Below are 20,689 nucleotides of genomic sequence, written 5' to 3'. Positions count from 1 at the left end.
GTTATTTGTTTTGGTAATTATAATACCAAGAACATATATTCAGTTTGTGATAGTGATAAGATGAAATCAGAAGATTTATTGTAATAAACCTGTAGTCGTGGAGTACAGCTTGATTGATTAGTCCTGGATACAGTAAGTAAACAACAAAATGAATAAAAAAAAACAGTAAATTGAACAAAAAACATTTATCACGATATAATGTATTTATTATTATTAAGCCTTTTTAAAGAAGTCTGTAAGTTAGGCCTGCTTGTTAGGCCTGATTTCATTAAATCCACTTATGTCTGCCTCTTCCAATAAGTGATGATGGCATTATTGTAATAACCATGTAGTTAGTGGAATCTACATTCAGTAGCTACAGTTGATTGTTAATCCTGGATTCTTTAGTCCTGGACACAGTTAGGCACCAATGAACAAAAGACAATTACTTTTTTATTATTGCTATTTTTGTTGTTGTTGTTCTTAATATTAAGACTTTATTAAGTGCGTATGTTAGGCCTGCATTAAATCCACTGATGTCTGCCTCTACCAACAAGTGATGATGCTCCAGTCAGCCAATGACAGCCCTAGTTATTTATTTTCAGCCTAATCCACACCTCGATCTCGGGGACTTTCCAGGAGTCTGCACCTTTCACTTCACTTTTCCTTGGAGTCTGTCTCGCTTCCGTATTTACAAGGATATAAGATCCACCTGACAGTGTCCTGCTAGTTTCATTGAGGACCTTGATAAGAGCTTGAAGAACATGGAGACTTCTCAGGAGCATGCACCACTGGCCACTGGGAGCCTGTCAGGCAGTGCGGAGGCCCTTGTTCCCCCAGAAACAACCAGAGGGTGAGATACGCTTGATATATTTACATAAACAACAAAATCCAGATAGATCGCTGAAATTATCAATCAATCATGATAAAGGCTATTCCATGTTTTATTCAAAAGTACATTTACTGATGATAAAAACTGAAGACTTGTGTAACCAGATAACAATGTAACTATTTTTGTAGTTTATTTTGGTGATAAAAGCTAAAAACATTTTTTTTTAAAAAGATGACTTTAAAATGTTTTTAAAAGTTTTTTGTTTAATACGTTTTTAAATAAGGAAAACAAAAGTAAGTAATACTGAGCATAACATACAATAACAAAACATACAGTAGTAGGACTACATTAACAAAAAATAAACAATCTAAATATAAAATAAAATGTCAGTCTTACATAATAAAATATTCAAAGTTTTCAAATATTAGTGGAGCCTGAAGAATTGTCTTGCAATAAGAGAAGGTGTCTGGATAGGAACTAGTGATGTCTCTAATATTATTGGTTCAAAATATGCAGCAGAGAAAAACATGGTTTCTATGTAACTTTCTTTTGTACGAAAACATATACATTACAGGTGTGGTCACACAGAACCTAAATTCTGCTTATGAGGGCGGATTCTGCCTATGCTTTTCAATGGAAACAGAGCGGAAATCTGCGAATGACGGCACAGAATCCGCCATATATGTCTTCTTATCAGTTTTTAAATTTCAATTGCAAGGGGAAAAAGTCAGGCAAAACAGAACATAACTTACAATAGCAAAAACATACAATAGTGTGTGTCACAAAATGTGACATAATGTAAATAGGGGTAGGGTTCAAAGTTTTAAAATAACAAATAGTGGAGATCAAGATTCTCTTGAACTAAGAAGGTGTCTGGCTAGCAACTAGTGATGCCTCTATTATTGTTCCAAAATATGTAGCTGAGAAAAACGTAGTTAGGGTGTGGTCACACCGAACTTTAATTCTGCCTATGCAGGCAGATTCTGCCAATGCTTTTCAATGGGATTGTAGTTTTTTTTTGCGGTGATGATGCTCCAGTCAGCCAATGAAAGCCCTAGTTATTTAAACAGAGCGGAAATCTGCGAATGACGGCACAGAATCCGCCATATATGTCTTCTTATCAGTTTTTAAATTTCAATTGCAAGGGGAAAAAGTCAGGCAAAACAGAACATAACTTACAATAGCAAAAACATACAATAGTGTGTGTCACAAAATGTGACATAATGTAAATAGGGGTAGGGTTCAAAGTTTTAAAATAACAAATAGTGGAGATCAAGATTCTCTTGAACTAAGAAGGTGTCTGGCTAGCAACTAGCGATGCCTCTATTATTGTCCAAAATATGTAGCTGAGAAAAACGTAGTTAGGGTGTGGTCACACCGAACTTTAATTCTGCCTATGCAGGCAGATTCTGCCAATGCTTTTCAATGGGATTGTAGTTTTTTTTTTGCGGAAATCCTCTAATGGCAACAAACCGATCCGTTCTCATTGAAAACATTGGCAGAATCCGCTGCATAGGCAGAAGTAAAGTTCGGTGTGACCGCACCCATAGGGTTGTATTTTACTATTTTCTCATTATTGAAGCCATTTCACCACTGACATTTATTTTTATGCACGATTACCAATATACATATATCTTCAGTTTTCAAGGTTCTTTTTTCCCCCTAATTGTGGGGAAAAATACACATTTTTAAATGTAATTCAATGGGTGAAAATGGACGTCAATAATTGTAAGACTTTTGGATTGAAATGTACTTAATATTTAAAAAAAAGTAAAAAGCTTCCTTTGTTACACTACTGTTTTCTTGCTTTTCCCCCACATCTTTCTAACTTTCCAACAAAAATGTTTTCAAATCAAATTAACATGTTCACATTTTCCTCTGTCACTAGTGTTTCCAACAAACGTGCATTCAAGATAGCAGGGCTGACCACACTGGCCTGTCTGCTTCTGGCCAGCCAGGTGTTCACTGCCTACCTGGTCTTCAACCAGAACAAGCAGATCGATTCACTACAGAGCAACGGTGAAAACATGCGCAAAGAGCTGAAGAATACCCGATCCCGGAGTAAGGAAATAAAAAGTTCTACAGGGGCCAAATAAAATGATGGTTTTGTTTATGGAAGATGGGCAGTATCGCAAGGAATATTATTATTATGTTAATATTAAACTGATAATAACTGTATTTATTAAGAATGGTAGCTGGTATAAATTCAATATCTTGAGGGGTTTTATTTCAGGAGATATGAATATGAATATGAATATGAATATTGCGAAGCAAACAGCAGATCAGAGAATGTGGGGGCTGTAGGACATGAAACTAATCTTTGGGGGAGGAAATGAAAAGGACTGGAAATGTTGCAGAACTGGACTGAATACTGCTGTAGATACAATACATTTGGTATGGCCTCTGGATTGAAGTAAATATCAAAAAGTAATAATGAACAAATGCTAATATTAATAGAGAAAAATATGAATAAAGGCATTTGATGACTATGTACATATTGAGTACATCTACCGTATATGTGTCCTGAATATCAGTTCATGCTGGTCTTCCATCCATGACATTAATTCACCAGGTCACTGGTCATTCTAGCTCTCTAATGGAGTTTGACCTGGTGGGATAGAAAATCAAAATAGTGGAGGTGGGAACCATTGTGGAAACCACTGTGTACATTCTAGTCTGATCTCATCCTGGATTACGATAACATAGCATTCATTCTGTCATCATTGCCATCATATATCTTATCTCTTGAGCTGTGTCAGACTTGTGATCCAGAAACGAAACGGTCTGGTTGATTTTTATTGGTACATTGATAGACCAAGAGGAGAGATCTCCACCCTTCAGTCTGGTGTAAAATTCTGATTAGTCTGTCAATCTCCTCCCATTCTTCCCAGCTGTGCCAGCTGTCCAGATGCGTATGCCTATGAACAGCATGCCTCTGTTGATGGACTTCACTGAGGACGAGGCTGTGGCTGACACTGAACCCATGACGGTACTTTGATCAAACTGTCACTATGTGGCAGCAACTTTTTAAACTGAAATAAAGAAGGCAGAAAAAATATTCAAATAATGAATAAACTGTTCTACAGTATGGTTGGTCATTTTCAATCTTTTAATATTTGTATTCTATGCCACCAGAACCTGGAGCAGGTGAAGGATCTCTTGCAGGTGAGTCCATCATGCTAGTGGTCAGTGGATGTCCTTATAGCATTGACATATTCTTCTATACTTTTTTTCTTTGTAGTAGATTAACACAACTTGTGTTTGTGTTTCTCACCAGAATTCCCAGCTGCCCCAGTTCAATGAGACATTCCTGGCCAATCTGCAGAGCCTGAAGGAACAGATGGAGGAGAGTGAGTGGAAGGTAACGTGCATGTACACACACACACACACACACACACACACACACACACACACACACACACACACACACACACACACACACACACACACACACACACACACACACACACACACACACACACACACACACACACACCCAAGCCTACAACCTGTGACCAATGTTCTTATTATGTGTGTATAAACATATTGTTTTCCACAGGGCTTTGAATCCTGGATGCGTCACTGGCTGATCTTCCAGATGGCCCAGCAGGCCCCTGCACCCCCCACGCAGAAAGGTAAATGCCCCTAAATATGATGAAAACCCTCATAGCCAACATGGCACCACCAATCAGACAGTATAATCTCGACTGAAAATCTTGTTAACCTATCTTCCAACACCGTACTCTCTCCATCCCACAGCCCCTCTCCTCCAGACTAAATGCCAGGTGGAAGCAGCTGTCCGAACTCCACGAGTGTTGGGGGCCTACAAACCCCAGTGTGATGAGCTTGGTAACTACATGCCCATGCAGTGCCATCCCAGCACTGGGTACTGCTGGTGTGTGGATAAGAGCGGAACTGAGATTGCTGGTAGCAGCACCCGTGGCACACTCGACTGTAACAGAGGTAGAGAGTCAGCATATTAAATCTATATATACCACTAAAGTTAAAAATACATATATATTAAAGTCTAATTTTGTATGTACAGCAACCATGAATGACCACACTAAGGGTTTTCCATGTGTTCTGTTCATTTCTCCTGTGTAGCCGCTCGTCGCATGATGGCTTTCCCCAAGAGGATGCAGCTGAAGGCCTTCAGCGATGGTGGTGAGCATTTCAGTTTACCATTAAAACTCTGCACTGCAATTTGTTCTTCATTTTAAGAGCTAATACTCATAATCATCTTTCTGTAGCTCTTTTTTCAGATGAGTGAGAGAACTCGACCAGACTTCCTTCATCAACTAATCTTTCCAGATAGATCAGAAGTCAGACTTCTTTTAGCTTCATACAGAAATATTCATGACACTTTATCATCAACTCTATCATTTAATCTAAGTCTTAACATACAGTATAATGATGCCAATATTTAACAGAAGCTGCTCTCATTGCAATCGTTTTTTAGATTCTAGTTTTGTATGAGTGTTCTAACTAATTAACAATGGTCCTCTTTTTATGACTTGAAATTGTAACATACATAATACGCAGTGCTTGATAAAAGATATTGAATGTGGGTTTACACTCTCCGTCAGTCTCTTCTCACAGTGTGAAATGTCTGAATTAAAGGGAATGAAAGTGTGTTGTTTTATACTTTACTTAATTGTACGGAGGTACAGTAGATTATGTCGACGAAGATTGTTTCCTTCTCACTTCCTCTAGCTCTGACTGCCAATTGTTGTAATGAATCTATTCATATAAAGTATGATTTAAGTGATAAAGCGTAACAGCAACAATGATACTAATCTACTGGACTGTATGATACATTTTGTAATTGTTGTCAATTCTTACTATGTAACTAACATTGGCAGTGCTTTTTAATTTGAAAATAAAACACCACTGTAATATTTGATTAGTCAGCCATGTTTCTTTCTTGCCTCATAAGTCATTAACCCTCATTATCTCCATCTGTGTGGCCACAAGTCATTGCAGGTCACATTCACTTAATAGGTACAGCCAAGTAAGGATATCTTAGAAGACAGTTTTGTGCAGAAGATCTGACAACTAAAATGAATGCTTTTGTACGTTGTAATTGTTGTTTAGTGGGGATTTGTCTGGAAGTGGCATGAACCCTACTCAACAAGAACCCTAGTAAACAAATAACACGCTACAGTAAATGATCATGTAAGTAGACCACAAAGAAAAATAATAGTGGCTACAAAGTAACTAGTATACCATGTAAATATCAAACCAAGTAGCATCTGTCTTAACAACATGCTATCTAAACAACATACTGTACATCTGCATAATATAACTAGCATCTATCAAAAAGTAGGCAACAAGAAGGGATACAAGGAAGGAATGAGGAGTGCTATAGGGCTCAGGTAGAGTCTGAAGAGGTGACCTTTCAGACTGTAGCAGTAAGTGGGGATCAGTCTAGAGTCACAATTGAGATGGGGAGGTCATTGAGGAGCTATAACAGTGATAGGAGAGTTTGAGCAGACATGACAGAGACAAGTAGTCTGACGATCTTCTCATATGACAAGGTACGCCCACGCCCTAAAGTCTTTGCATTGGTTCTGTGAAGCTGTTATTTTTTTAAATACTGAATTGTTTCCACTCAGTTTTAGCCCATTCACAGAATTTATGTCACCAGACGTACAGTAACAGTAGCTGGAGATCTCTGATCATCTGGCTATGCAAGACCAGGTAACATGGTCAAACGAAAATTGTTTCGTAGAATCATATAGATTTCTGACTTTTTCTAGTCTGCGCTGCGTAATAGGGGAACATCCATTAGCAGAACAAAGGGGATCTTGCTGTTATTCTCGGAAGTAAAATGAGTAAATGTTATTGGAGCCATTATTAATACACTCTGAAGGGAAGTTCAATAGACCACTTTTTCCCAAACAGTGGGTGGGGACCCATCTTTGGGTCGCGGACCAAATTTTTACGTGGCACAAAATGACACGATGTAAGCTTGTAGATCTGCTATTTTCACTAGTTTTCTAATAATCTCTTGACTTTTCCACTTTACAGACCAATTTGGGTTGTAACTGGGTTATTATATAATGATTTATCTCTAAAGTTAATTTAAAATCATAAGCATTATTGAAATAACAATATCATGTAGTTAGTGGAATCTATGTTCAGTACAGTTGATTGTCAGTCCTGGATTGTTTAGTCCTGGACACAGTTAGGCTTGACCAATGAACAAAAAGACACGTTTTTATTATTACTTATTATTGCTATTTTTATTTTTGTTGTTCTTCTTAATATTAAGACTTTATTAAGTGCGTAGGTTAGGCCTGCATTAAATCCACTGATGTCTGCCTCTACCAACAAGTGATGATGCTCCAGTCAGCCAATGACAGCCCTAGTCATTTCTTTTCAGTCTAATCCACAGCACCTCGAACTTGGGGACTTTCCAGGAGTCTGCACCTTTCACTTCTGTCTGTCTGGCTTCCGTATTTACAAGGGTATAAGATCCATCAGACAGTGTCCAGCAAGTTTTATTGAAGACCTTGACTAGAGCTTGGAGAAAATGGAGACTTCTCAGAAGTATGCGCCACTGGCCACTGGGAGCCTGTCAGGCAGTGCGGAGGCCCTTGTCCCCCCAGAAACAACCAGAGGGTGAGATACGCTTGATATATTTACGTAAACAACTAAATCCAGATAGACCGCTGAAATTATCAATCAATCGTGATAAAGGCTATTCCATGTTTTGTTCAAAAGTGCATTACTGATGATAAAGACTGAAGACTTGTGTAGTTTATTTTGGTGATGAAAGCTAAAAAAAGAGAGAAAAAATATGACTTAAAAAAATCATCTTTTTAACTTGTTTTTTTGTTTAGGGTGTGGTCACACCGAACCTTGTTTCTGCCTATGTGGCGGATTTTACCAATGCTTTTCAATGGGAACGGAGCGGTTTGTTACCATTTGTGGATTTCTGAAAAAAAAAAAACGCTCCGTTCACCTTGACCGCGCCCTTACGCCGTTTTTAAATCACAGTTACAAGAAAACAAAAGTGAGAAATACTAAGCATAACATACAATAACAAAACATACAGTAGTAGGACTACAATAACAAAAAAAATACAAGTTTTCAAACACTAGTAGGGTGCGGTCACACCAAACTTTAATTCTGCCTATCCGGTGGATTCTGCCAATGGGAACGGAGCGGTTTGTTGCCATTCGCGGATTTCTGCAAAAAAAAAACTCTGTTCCCATTGAAAAGCATTGGCAGAATCTGCCCGCATTGGCAGAATTAAAGTTCGGTGTGACCGCACCCTTAACATGTTTTTGTCTTCATATCAGTTTATCATTATCATTACAATTGCAAGGGGAAAAAGTAAGGCAAAACACAACATAACTTACAATAACAAAAACATACAATAGTACAATATAATGTGAAATAATGTAAATAGGGTTAGGGTTCAATGTTTTAAAATAACAAATAGTGGAGATGAAGAGTGTTCACAATTCTCTTGAACTAACAGAAGGTGTCTGCCTATAGCAACTAGTTATTGTTCCAAAATATATACTTTTTTTATTTTCTGCACGATTACCATTATACGTATTTTTTATTGACAATATTTTTTTCAAATCAAATAGATATATGTTCACATTTTCCTTTGTCACTAGTGTTTCCAACAGACGTGCATTCAAGATAGCAGGGCTGACCACACTGGCCTGTCTGCTACTGGCCAGCCAGGTGTTCACTGCCTACCTGGTCTTCAACCAGAACCAGCAGATCCATTCACTGCAGAGCAACAGTGAAAACATGCACAAAGAGCTGAAGAACACCCGCACCCGGAGTAAGGAAATAAAACATTATGCGGGGGCCAAATAAAATGATGGTGTTGTTTATGGAAGATGGGCAGTATCGCAAGGAATATTAAACTGATAATAATTTTATTTATTAAGAATGGTAGCTGACTAGCTGGTATAAATTCAATATCTTGAGGGGTTTTATTTCAGGAAATATGAATATGAATATTAATATGAATATGAATATTGCGAGGCAAACAGCAGGTCAGAGAATGTGGGGGCTGTAAGACATGAAACTAATCTTTGAGGGAGGAAATGAAAAGGGAACGGACTGGAAATGTTGGACTGAACACTGCTGTAGATACAATAAATTTGGTATGGCCTCTGGATTGAAGTAAATATCAAAAAGTAATAATAAACAAATACTAATATTAATAGAGGAAAATATTAGTAAAGACATTTGATAACTATTCAGTCCGGTGTCAAATTCCCTGATTAGTCTGTCAATCTCCTCCCATTCTTCCCAGCAGTGCCAGCTGTCCAGATGCGTATGCCTATGCACAGCATGCCTCTGTTGATGGACTTCACTGAGGACGAGGCTGTGGCTGACACTGAACCCATGACGGTACTTTGATCAAACTGTCACTAGGTGGCAGCAACTTTTTAAACTGAAATAAAGAAGGCAGAATAATAAATAAACTGTTCTAGTCATTTTCAATCTTTTCATATTTTTGTACTATGCCACTAGAACCTGGAGCAGGTGAAGGATCTCTTGCAGGTGAGTCCATCATGCTAGTGGTCAGTGGATGCCCTTATAGCATTGACATATTCTTCTGTACTTATAGATCTTCTTTGTAGTAGATTAACACAACTTGTGTTTGTGTTTCTCACCAGAATTCCCAGCTGCCCCAGTTCAATGAGACATTCCTGGCCAATCTGCAGAGCCTGAAGGAACAGATGGAGGAGAGTGAGTGGAAGGTAACGTGCATGTACTGTGTACACACACACACACACACACACACACACACACACACACACACACACACACACACACACACACACACACACACACACACACAGCCGACAACCTGTGAACGATGTTCTTATTATGTGTGTATAAATATAATGGGCCCGATTCACTAAGCTGTTTACACCCATATTTTGAGTGTAAACAGCTTTATGGTCTTAAATGGGGGCGTGGAGCAATGCAAAGGATCTTCCATATGAACGTGCCTCTGACCTTCAGGCAAAAATGAGGAACAACTGTGATCCGCACATATCAGTGATTTACACACCCCTTTGTGAATTGCACGTTGGTTTTTGCTTAGAGAAAATACTCCCTCCTTTAGTCACTTTATTTACACGTTATTTACGAACGAATTAGCGAATCGAGCCCATTGTTTTCCACAGGGCTTTGAATCCTGGATGCGTCACTGGCTGATCTTCCAGATGGCCCAGCAGGCCCCTGCACCCCCCACTCAGAGAGGTAAATGCCCCTAAATGTGATGAAAACCCACATAGCTAACATGGCACCGCCAATTGGACAGTATCTCCACTGAAAATCTTGTTAACCTATATCTTCCAACACCGTACTCTCTCCATCCCTCAGCCCCTGTCCTCCAGACTAAATGCCAGGTAGAAGCAGCTGCCCAAGGTGGAAGCCTGTGGCCCGGGTCCTTCAAACCCCAGTGTGATGAGCTTGGTAACTACATGCCCATGCAGTGCCATCCCAGCACTGGGTACTGCTGGTGTGTGGATGCAAGCGGAACTGAGATTGCTGGTAGCCGCATCCGTGGCAGACCCGACTGTAACAGAGGTAGAGAGTCAGCATATTAAATCTATGTATACCACTAAAGCTAAAAATACATATTAAAATCTAATGTTGTATGTATTTTATGTACAGCAACCAATGACCACACTAAGGATTATCCATGTGTTCTGTTCTTTTCTCCTGTGTAGCCGCTCGTCGCATGATGGCTTTCCCCAAGATGATGCAGTTGGAGGCCTTCAGCGATGGTGGTGAGCATTTCAGTTTACCATTAAAAATGTGTTCTTCATTTTAATAGCTAATACACATTATCATCTTTCTGTGGCTCTTTTTTTCAGATGAGTGAGAGACTCGACCAGACTTCCTTCATCAACTAATCTTTCCAGATCTATCAGAAGTCAGACTGCTTTTAGCTTCATATATATTATACAGAGATATTCATGACACTTTATCATCAATTCTAGTTTTAACTTAAATGATGCCAATATACAGAAGCTGCTCCTATTGCAATTGTTTTGTAAAATTATACTTTTGTATGATTGTTCTGACATATTAACAATGCTGGTCCTCTTTTTATTTCTTGATATTGTAACATATAATACGCAGTGCTTGATAGACCAACATTATCGAATGTGGGTTTACACTCTCCATCAGTCCCTTCTCACAGTGTGAAATGTCTGTATTAAAGGGAGTGGAAGTGTGTTGTTTTACTTCACTTCATTGTACGGAGGTACAGTACATTATGTGGATTGTTTCCTTCTCACATCCTCTGGCTCTGACTGCCAATTTTTGTAATGATACTATTCATATAAAGTATTAATTTAGTGATAAAGCATAACAGCAACAATAATACTAATCTACTGGACGGTATGATACATTTTGTAATTATTGTCAATTCTTTCAATGTAACTAACATTGTCGGTGCTTTTAATTTAGCCAGCCATGTTACTTTCTTGCCTCATTAGTCATTAAACCTCATTCTCTCCTTCTGTGTCATTGCAAGTCATTGCAGGTCCCAATCACTTAATAGGTACAGCCAAGTTAGGATATCTTAGAAGACAGTTTTGTGCAGAAGATTTGAAAACTAAAATGAATATTTTTGTACGTTGTAATTGTTGTTTTGTGGGGATTTGTCTGGAAATCAGATAAAACATAACTCTTTGTTGTTTTGGTTTCATTTTGTAACCAGATGCCTGTCAGATACAATATAAAGAAAATTGTACTGGCAACTTAATCGCAAAGGGTCTTATCTACCATGTATTGGTCATAAATAGATTAAGGTTTATTGGAATTTCCTTTTGTCTATGTGTTTATTATGACTGATGTTTCACAATTTAAGCATTTAGCAGACATTCTTATACAGTGGAACTTACAAGTGCAAGCTCAGAGTAAGTGGCATGAACCCTACTCAACAAGAACCCTAGTAAACAAATAACATGCTACAGTAAATGATCATGTAAGTAGACCACAAATAATAACAATAGTGGCTACCATGTAACTATTATACCAGGTAAATATCAAACCTCGCATCTGTCTTAACAACATGCTATCTAAACAACATACTGTACATACACTGTACACTGTGTATAATAACTAGCATCTATCAAAAAGTAGGCGACAAGAAGGGATACAAGGAAGGAATGAGGAGTACTATAGGGCTCAGGTAGAGTATGAAGAGGTGACCTTTCAGACTGTAGCAGTAAGTGGGGAGTGAGTCTAGACTCTAGAGTCACAACTGAGTTGGGGAGGTCATTGAGGAGCTATAACAGTGATAGGAGAGTTTGAGCAGACATGACAGAGTCAAGGAGTCTCCTGATCTTCTCATATGACAAGGTACGCCCTAAAGTCTTTGCATTGGTTCTGTGAACCTGTTACTTTTTTAAATACTGAATTGTTTCCGCTCAGGTTCAGCCCATTCACAGAATGTATATGTCACCAGACGTAACAGTACTATTAATATTATAGTGTTTATTATAATATATATTGTGTACTAATGTACCAGACTACTAGTAGGTGGAGATCTCTGATCATCTGGCTATGTAAGACTAAGTAACTTGGTCAAAAGGAAATTGTTTCATGCAATCATATAGATTTCTGACTTTTTCTGTTTCGCGTAATAGGGAACCATCCATAAGCAGAACAAAGGGGATCTTGCTGTTATTCTCGGAAGTATAATGACTAAATGTTATTGGAGCCATCATTAATACACTCTGTGAAGGGAAGTTCACTAGATCACTTTTTCCCAAACAGTGGGTCAGGACCTATCTTTGGGTCACAGACCAATTTTTATGGGTTGTGAGTAAATATCAAATTTTTCCATTTCTAACATTTAAAAAAAGAAAATATATATAATATTTCAAAAGATTTAAAAAAGTTTAAACAAAAAATATCACAACTTTTCATCAATTAAAAACAATTTTTAAACTAGAAATTGTGCTCCTCGGAGCACAAGTCTCCGCCAGCAAATATTGGAATTTATTCCAAGATTGGAACTTTGATGATAGGCGTTGCGCCTTTGCTTCTTCATCAGTTTGCAGACAATGATTAGCTTCTTCAGTTTGCATAATAAGAGTTAGTTGCACTGTGTCATCAACTGTGACTGGAAAGTACTGTTCTTGATTAATCCTGTCTAAGCTATTTATATTATGTATTGTGATGACACCAGTGTGTCTACATAATGTATTGCTCCGCCATTTCTCAGCCATTTCTCAGCCATTTCGTGATTATTCCTGTCTTACCTCACTTTGAAAGAGACCAAAACTCTTTCAAAGTGACACATCTATTTATAGGCCGCTATACGTCATGCGTCTCACTAGCCAATCAGAGCACACTCTTTCAACGTATTGTCACGTGTCACGTGAGGCTTGACCAATGTTAGCTTGGCCGAGGGGGGGGGGGCGGAAAGTGAAAACATAGTCTCCTGGCGGAGACAAAAATAAGTGAAAATAGCAGATCTACAAGCTCACAACTTGGTGCGAAGTGACGTTTTGAGCTTGTACACTAGATCTGCTATTTTCACTAGTTTGGGCGCCGGGCAAAAGGGGTCTTGAGCTAAAAGGTTTGGGAACCACTGGACTAGATCACTGGTTCTCAGACTTTTTGTCTAAAGCCATATTCAACCCATGAATGACATTTTTCTTTTTTACATAAATATGGGTCTGCGACCCAAACATGGGTCCCGACCCAGTGTATGGGAACCACCACAGTAGATGATCGTGTACAAGACCAATAACGGTATGGCTTCCCTGTGCAATCTGTAGCTGTGGATGGATAGCAAGTTACTACGTGCAGTTTGTGAACGATGCCAGAGTGTCTGGGCTATGGAGCCTAATATTTCTGATCAGACTGAAGTCTGGAGCTGTGTGGAACCCTATATTTGGGCTAATATTTGATGATGTGAGGAATTCCATATTTGGGCAAGATTTTTACTGGGGACATCCTATCCTATTCTACATTAAAATTGCCTAATGAGTAGGTAGGTGGGTGGGTGGGTAGTTGGTTGGTGGTGGACTACCACAGCTGGGCCCCCCGTCAACCGTCAACCGTCAAATGCACATGGAGTCAAATAGACGCCTTAACAGACGACGTCACACTGATATGAAACAGTATGCGCGCGCAGGTCGGCAGCAAAAGAACCCCACCGCTCATAAGATGCAATGTAAAAGTGGTCACAGTCTCACGTGTAAAAATGCATCCCATCAAACTTTCAGATGCTGTATTTCTCCCAGTGTGGAGGAAGAATGCTTAGGATTTTTACTGTGATCTGTCGCTCTTGAAATATATAATCCTTGGTTTCTGTTGTGTGTAAACAATAATAACAATTCAAAGCAGTTGTCCTCAAAACTCCACCTCCAGTGGCTGTCATAAGAACGGAGGGAGCGCTCTATGATGATCATGGCACCAGAACCTGCTTGGCTCTCGCAGCTGCAGCCCATCAAGACTAATTTATGCTCCGTCCCGCGAAGGTGTCGCGCGCTGAGAATGGCCGAGAATAGCAGATCTCCAAGCTCACAGCGGTCGCATCCGCGACGCGATTGTGAGCTTGTATGTCAGCTGTTCTCGGTGCGCAATACCGTTGCGCGATGAAGTATATATGTGTCGCCAGGGCGCACCCCCACTAGCATACACACAGAGGAGGTTGAATGAACTGAAACAAGCTCACCCTAAAACAGCAGGTTTGGGGATCTGTTGGGAAGTGATTACATGAAACAGTCACCTGTGCGTCCAGTCTCAATGTTTGTAATAAACAAATAATTGGTCTATACACATACAGTATATGAAGATTTTCAACATGCACTGATGTCAGACACAACAGAAGTGGCCCCAGGGGCCCTGTAGATCGGCGGTGCAAAATAGGCCTCCTATGCAACCCAGTCTCCAGGTTGGAACGTTAATTTTGACATAGACACGTACAAATATGAATTGTGTCACTTTTCCTCAACCTCAGATTCTAATAATCTCTTGACTTTTCCACTTTACAGACCAATTTGCGTTTTGCAACAGGGTTATTATATTATGATTTATCTTAAAAGTTCATTTAAAATCATAAGCATTATTGTAATAACCATGTAGTTAGTGTAATCTACGTTCAGTACAGTTGATTTTCAGTCCCGGATTGTTTAGTCCTGGACACAGTTAGGCACCAGTGAACAAAAGGCAATTATGTTTTTATTATTATTTCTATTTTTGTTGTTGTTGTTGTTCTTAATATTAAGTCTTTATTAAGTGCGTAGGTTAGGTCTGCATTAAATCCACTGATGTCTGCCTCTACCAACAAGTGATGATGGCTCCAGTAAGCCAGTCAGTCAGTTCAGTCTAATCCACAGCACCTCAAACTCAGGGACTTTCCCCAACCCTTTCACTTCACTTTTCCTTGAAGTCTCTTTGGCTTCCCGTATTTACAAGGGTATAAGATCCATCAGACAGTGTCCAGCAAGTTTAATTGAGGACATTGACAAGAGCTTGGAGATCATGGAGACTTCTCAGGAGCATGCATCACTGGCCCCTGGGTGAGATGAGATACGCTTGATATATTTACACTAAACTAAACTAACTAAATCCAGATAGACCACTGAAATGATCAGTCAATCATGATAGGCTATTCTGTGTTTTATTCAAAAGTACATTTACTGATGATAAAGACTGAAGACTTGTGTATCCAAGACAATGTAACTATTTTTGTAGTTTATTTTGAAAAAAAACAGGGGAAAAAAAAAGATGACTTGAAAAAAAAACATCTTTTAACATGTTTTTTGTTTATGATGCGGTCACACCAAACTTTGATTCTGCCTATGCGGCGGATTCTGACAATGCTTTTCAATGGGAACAGAGCAGTTTGTTGCCATTTGCAGACTTCTGCAAAAAAAAACGCTCTGTTCCCATTGAAAAGCATTGGCAGAATCCGCACTCAAAGTTCGGTGTGACCGCACCCTTAAGCCGTTTTTAAATCACAATTACAAGAAAACAAAAATAAGGAATACTGAGCAAAACATACAGATTAGGACTACAATAACAAAAAAAATAACATAATCTAAATATAAAATAAATTGGCATACCAAAATATGAAAAGTTTTCAAATATTAGTGGAGCCTGAAGAATTGTCTTGCAATAAGTGAATAAGATGTCTACGTAGCAACTAATGATGTCTCTAATTATTGGTTCAAAATATGAAGCAAAGAAAAACTGTTTCTATTTACAGTATGTAACTTTTCTTAGGGTGCGGTCACACCGAACTTTAATACCGCCTATGTGGCGGATTCTGCCATTTATTTTTCTTTTCTGCACGATTACCATTATACATATCTCAGTTTTCAAGGTTCTTTTTGCCCCTCACACACATGTGAGATAGGTAGGCTAATTGTGAGAAAAAATAAACAATTCAAACCAAAACAACTTTGTTTTAAATGGCTGAAAATGGACTTCAATAATTGTAATACTTTTGGATTGAAATGTAGCCTACTTAAAAAAATATGTAAATAGTAAAAAGCTTTCTTTGTTACATAACCCTGTTTTCTTGTTTTTGCCCACATCTTTCCAACTCTTTTTATTGACAATCATTTTTTCAAATCAAACTAATATGTTCACATCTTCCTCTGTCACTGGTGTTTCCAACAGACGTGCATTGAAGATGGCAGGGCTGACCGCAATGGCATGTCTGCTGCTGGCCAGTTTTTCAGCAGGTCAGAGAATGTGGAGGCCGTAGGACATGAAACTAATCTTTGAGGGAGGAAATTAAATTGGCATATTAATAAAGACATTTGATGACTATGTACATATTGAGTACATCTATATGTATCCTGAATTTCAGTTCAGTAGATGCTGGTTTTCCATCCATGACATTAATTCACCTGGCCATTCTAGCTCTCTAATCGAGTTTGACCTGGAAGGATCGAAAATCAGCAGGACTGATTAAACGGCACAGAATAGTGGAGGTGGAAACCACTGTGTGTACATTCCAGTCTGATCTAGTCCTGGATTACGATAACATAGCATTCATTCTGTCATCATTACCATCATACAGTATATCTTATCTCTTGAGCTGTGTCAGACTTGTGATCCAGAAACGGTCTGGTTGATTCTACTGGTACATTAATAAGACCAATAGGAGAGATTTCCACCCTTCAGTCTGGTGTCAAATTCCCTGATTAGTCTGTCAATCTCCTCCCATTCTTCCCAGCTGTGCCAGCTGTCCAGATGCGTATGCCTATGCACAGCATGCCTCTGTTTATGGACTTCACTGAGGAAGAGGCTGTGGCTGACACCAAACCCATGACGGTACTTTGATCAAACTGTCACTAGGTGGCAGCAACTTTTTAAACTGAAATAAAAAAGGAACAGCAAAATAATAAATAAACTGTTCTACAGTATGGTTGGTCATTTTCAATCTTTTAATATTTGTATTCTATGCCACCAGAACCTGGAGCAGGTGAAGGATCTCTTGCAGGTGAGTCCATCATACTAGTCGTCCGTCAGTGGATGCCCTTATAGCATTGACATATTCTTCTGTACTTATATTTTCTTTGTAGTAGATTAACACAACTTGTGTTTGTGTTTCTCACCAGAATTCCCAGCTGCCCCAGTTCAATGAGACATTCCTGGCCAATCTGCAGAGCCTGAAGGAACAGATGGAGGAGAGTGAGTGGAAGGTAACGTGCATGTACACATACGCACGCACGCGCGCGCGCGCGCACGCACGCACGCACGCACGCACACACACACACACACACACACACACACACACACACACACACACACACACACACACACACACACACACACAAGCCTAGCTACAACCTGTGAGCGATGTTTTTATTTTGTGTGTAAAAACATATTGTTTTCCACAGGGCTTTGAATCCTGGATGCGTCACTGGCTGATCTTCCAGATGGCCCAGCAGGCCCCTGCACCCCCCACGCAGAAAGGTAAATGCCCCTAAATGTGATGAAAACCCACATAGCTAACATGGTACCACCAATCAGACAGTATAATCTCCACTGAAAATCTTGTTAACCTATATCTTCCAACACCGTACTCTCTCCATCCCTCAGCCCCTGTCCTCCAGACTAAATGCCAGGTGGAAGCAGCTGCCCAAGGTGGAAGCGTGTGGCCCGGGTCCTTCAAACCCCATTGTGATGAGCTTGGTAACTACATGCCCATGCAGTGCTGGCACAGCACTGGGTACTGCTGGTGTGTGGATAAGAGCGGAACTGAGATTGCTAATACCCGCATCCGTGGCAGACCCGACTGTAACAGAGGTAGAGAGTCAGCATATTAAATCTATACTATACCACTAAAGTTAAAAATACATATATATTAAAGTATCATTTTGTATGTATTGTATGTACAGCAACCATGAATGACCGCACTAAGGGTTTCCATGTGTTCTGTTCATTTCTCTTGTGTAGCCGCTCGTCGCATGATGGCTTTCCCCACGATGATAAAGCTGGAGGCCTTCAGCGATGGTGGTGAGCATTTCAGTTTACCATTAAAAATGTGTTCTTCATTTCAGTAGCTAATACACATAATCATCTTTCTGTGGCTCTTTTTTCAGATGAGTGAGAGACTCGACCAGACTTCCTTCATCAACTAATCTTTCCAGATCTATCAGAAGTCAGACTTCTTTTAGCTTCACACAGAAATATTCATGACACTTTATCATCAATTCTATCATTTAATCTAAGTTTTAACATAAATCATGCCAATATAACAGAAGCTGCTCTTATTGCAATTGTTTTGTAAGATTCTAGTTTTGTATGATTGTTCTTATTTCTTGACATTGTAACATATATAATACGCAGTGCTTGATAGACCAACATTATCGAATGAGGGTTTACACTCTCCGTCAGTGTGAAATGCCTTTATTAAAGGGAGTGGAAGTGTGTTGTTTTACTTCACTTCATTGTACGGAGGTACAGTACATTATGTCGACGAAGCTTGTTTCCTTCTCACTTCCTCTAGCTCTCTGACTGCCAATTGTTGTAATGAATCTATTCATATACTGTAAACCAGGGGTATTCAACTAGATTAGGCAGGGGGCCACAACTGCAAAATAATTTGGAGTTGGGGGCCACACAGTGCGAACACAATTTTGCGCGCGTGCGCAAAGCGCACGCGCGCAAATTTTTTCGGGTCTAATTCGGTCTAATTCGGGTCTAATTCGGGTCTAATTCGGTTCTATTTGACCAATATAAATCAACCTTTTTTCGGGTCTAATTCGGTCTAATTCGGTTCTATTTAAGGTTCTAAGTTAAGTTCCAATGAAAGATGGCCTTTAAAGAACTAATGAAGGATAAATAATTGGTACATAAATCAAAGTTAAAATAAATAATAATTATGAAAATTAAAAAAAAAAAAAAAAAAAACTTTTTTTTTTTTTTTTTTTTTTTTTTTCAAATTTTTGGAATATGGCCAGGGGCCACAAGGAAGCTCCTCGCGGGCCGCACCTGGCCCGCGGGCCGCCAGTTGAATATCTATGCTGTAAACTATTCATTTAGTGATAAAGCATAACAGCAACAATGATACTAATCTACTGGACTGAATGATAAATGTTTTAATTGTTTTCAATTCTTACAATGTAACTAACATTGTCGGTGCTTTTTAATTTGCAAATAAAACATAACTGTATCTTTTTTACTAGTCAGCCATGTTACTTTCTTGCATCATTAGTCATTAACCCTCATTCTCTCCATCTGTGTGCCCACAAGTCATTGCAGGTCACATTCACTTAATAGGTACTGCCAAGTAAGGATATCTTAGAAGACAGTTTTGTGCAGATGATTTGAAAACTAAAACTAGAAAAAGTGCTCCTCGTAGCACAGGTCTCCGCCAGGTCAGGTACGTTATTGTGGCCTCCTGGTGGCATTATAATAGGCCAATAATAGGGTGCCATTTCTTCTCAGGCCTTTCACGGCAATCGGACACTACATTCATGATTTGAGGCATTCGGACGGACGGACGGACAGACAGACAGGGGGTAAAACATAATCTCTCGGAGACAATAAGCAGGATGTAATTTGCATACATATGTGAGGGGACTTAATTTAACTGGCTACATTTTATTTGTTTTACGATGGCGTTGCGGGCTGAAAAAAGCAGATCTACAAGCCAACAAAGCGTCTCATTGTGAGCTTGTAGATTTTAACAGCTTACATTGTATAAACTAGTGCCATATTGCGTCATCTCTTTTTTAATATGTTGATTTATTGTCGACCACTTCCACTTGCTTTATTCATTTTGTCCACACGAGGGCGACAAAGACCGTTGAATAAAATGCACTCTATTAGTTCAATGCATTTAGATCAATGTTAGGTTTTTGACCCATGCTGTGAGTGAGTGAGTAGTTAGTGAGTTAGTGTGTCTGTTTGTGAATTAGTTAGTTCGTTTTGGGAAAAACGTTGGTACCTCTAAAGCAGTGTTTCCCAAACGGGGGGGTCGGGACCCTCAGGGGATCCCCAGATGAATAGCTTACAGGGTGTCTGCACATTTATAAAGTTACAATTTAAGGACTTTTTTCTTTTTTTTTTAGACCTTTTTAAAACCGCATTGGCCAAATTGTCAAACATTACGTAAGAAAGAGTCAAACGTTGTGAAAATAGCCGATCTACAAGCTCACGACGCCTCGCACTGCAAGGTGTCGTGAGCTTGTAGATCCACTAGGTATGGAGTAGTCCTACTGCCGGTCTTAATGGATCCTATTAATAATCTGTAAAAACAAATGAAAAATGCCCCCTTGCGGCCTAAAGCATCATGTCAAGGGGACCTTGACATGAAAAGGTTTGAGAACCACTGATCTAACATTTTTTCATGTCAAATGAAATCAGGGAATCATAGCAAAATAATGATATATTGGTGAT

At 39.2% G+C, this 20,689-nt stretch overlaps 2 protein-coding genes across 3 annotated transcripts; both read left to right on the top strand.

The window, feature by feature from the left end:
- The first annotated feature begins 633 nt into the window (after positions 1-633).
- Positions 634-5,709, top strand: cd74a (CD74 molecule, major histocompatibility complex, class II invariant chain a). Of its 2 annotated transcripts, none has more exons than XM_084042042.1 (9): positions 634-832; positions 2,700-2,872; positions 3,703-3,800; positions 3,947-3,976; positions 4,089-4,172; positions 4,371-4,446; positions 4,571-4,774; positions 4,916-4,975; positions 5,074-5,709. In XM_084042042.1, exons 1-9 carry the CDS (start codon positions 744-746, stop codon positions 5,079-5,081), a joined length of 822 nt encoding a protein of 273 aa, XP_083898168.1. In that variant the 5' UTR covers positions 634-743; the 3' UTR covers positions 5,082-5,709. The 2 variants fall into 2 exon arrangements, with proteins under 2 accessions (XP_083898168.1, XP_083898167.1); XM_084042041.1 differs by having other exon boundaries at positions 635-832; positions 5,062-5,709.
- A 1,518-nt stretch (positions 5,710-7,227) lies between these two features.
- LOC311033947 (thyroglobulin-like) lies at positions 7,228-19,465 on the top strand. The gene is made up of 18 exons (XM_084041682.1): positions 7,228-7,435; positions 8,446-8,618; positions 9,099-9,196; positions 9,320-9,349; positions 9,463-9,549; positions 9,982-10,057; positions 10,181-10,387; positions 10,531-10,602; positions 10,689-10,760; positions 15,219-15,348; positions 16,454-16,518; positions 17,016-17,113; positions 17,253-17,282; positions 17,398-17,484; positions 17,683-17,758; positions 17,885-18,091; positions 18,242-18,301; positions 18,393-19,465. The coding sequence occupies exons 1-18, from the start codon at positions 7,347-7,349 to the stop codon at positions 18,482-18,484; spliced, it is 1,749 nt and encodes a 582-aa protein (XP_083897808.1). The 5' UTR covers positions 7,228-7,346; the 3' UTR covers positions 18,485-19,465.
- The last annotated feature ends 1,224 nt before the right edge of the window (positions 19,466-20,689 follow it).

This window comes from Gymnoscopelus microlampas (genome assembly GCF_963454915.1).
Source record: "Gymnoscopelus microlampas genome assembly, chromosome: 18".
NCBI lineage: Eukaryota > Metazoa > Chordata > Actinopteri > Myctophiformes > Myctophidae > Gymnoscopelus > Gymnoscopelus microlampas.
Note: the sequence above shows the minus strand (reverse complement) of the source record. Positions and strands in the feature narration are given on the sequence as shown.

Coding starts and splice junctions, on each gene's coding strand:
- LOC311033947 (XM_084041682.1), top strand. CDS start 7,347: ATGGAGACTTCTCAGAAGTATGCGCCACTGGCCACTGGGAGCCTGTCA. Junction 8,619..9,098: donor GAAGAACACCCGCACCCGGA/GTAAGGAAATAA, acceptor CATTCTTCCCAG/CAGTGCCAGCTGTCCAGATG. Junction 17,485..17,682: donor TGGAGGAGAGTGAGTGGAAG/GTAACGTGCATG, acceptor TGTTTTCCACAG/GGCTTTGAATCCTGGATGCG.
- cd74a (XM_084042041.1), top strand. CDS start 744: ATGGAGACTTCTCAGGAGCATGCACCACTGGCCACTGGGAGCCTGTCA. Junction 833..2,699: donor CCCCCAGAAACAACCAGAGG/GTGAGATACGCT, acceptor CTCTGTCACTAG/TGTTTCCAACAAACGTGCAT. Junction 2,873..3,702: donor GAAGAATACCCGATCCCGGA/GTAAGGAAATAA, acceptor CATTCTTCCCAG/CTGTGCCAGCTGTCCAGATG.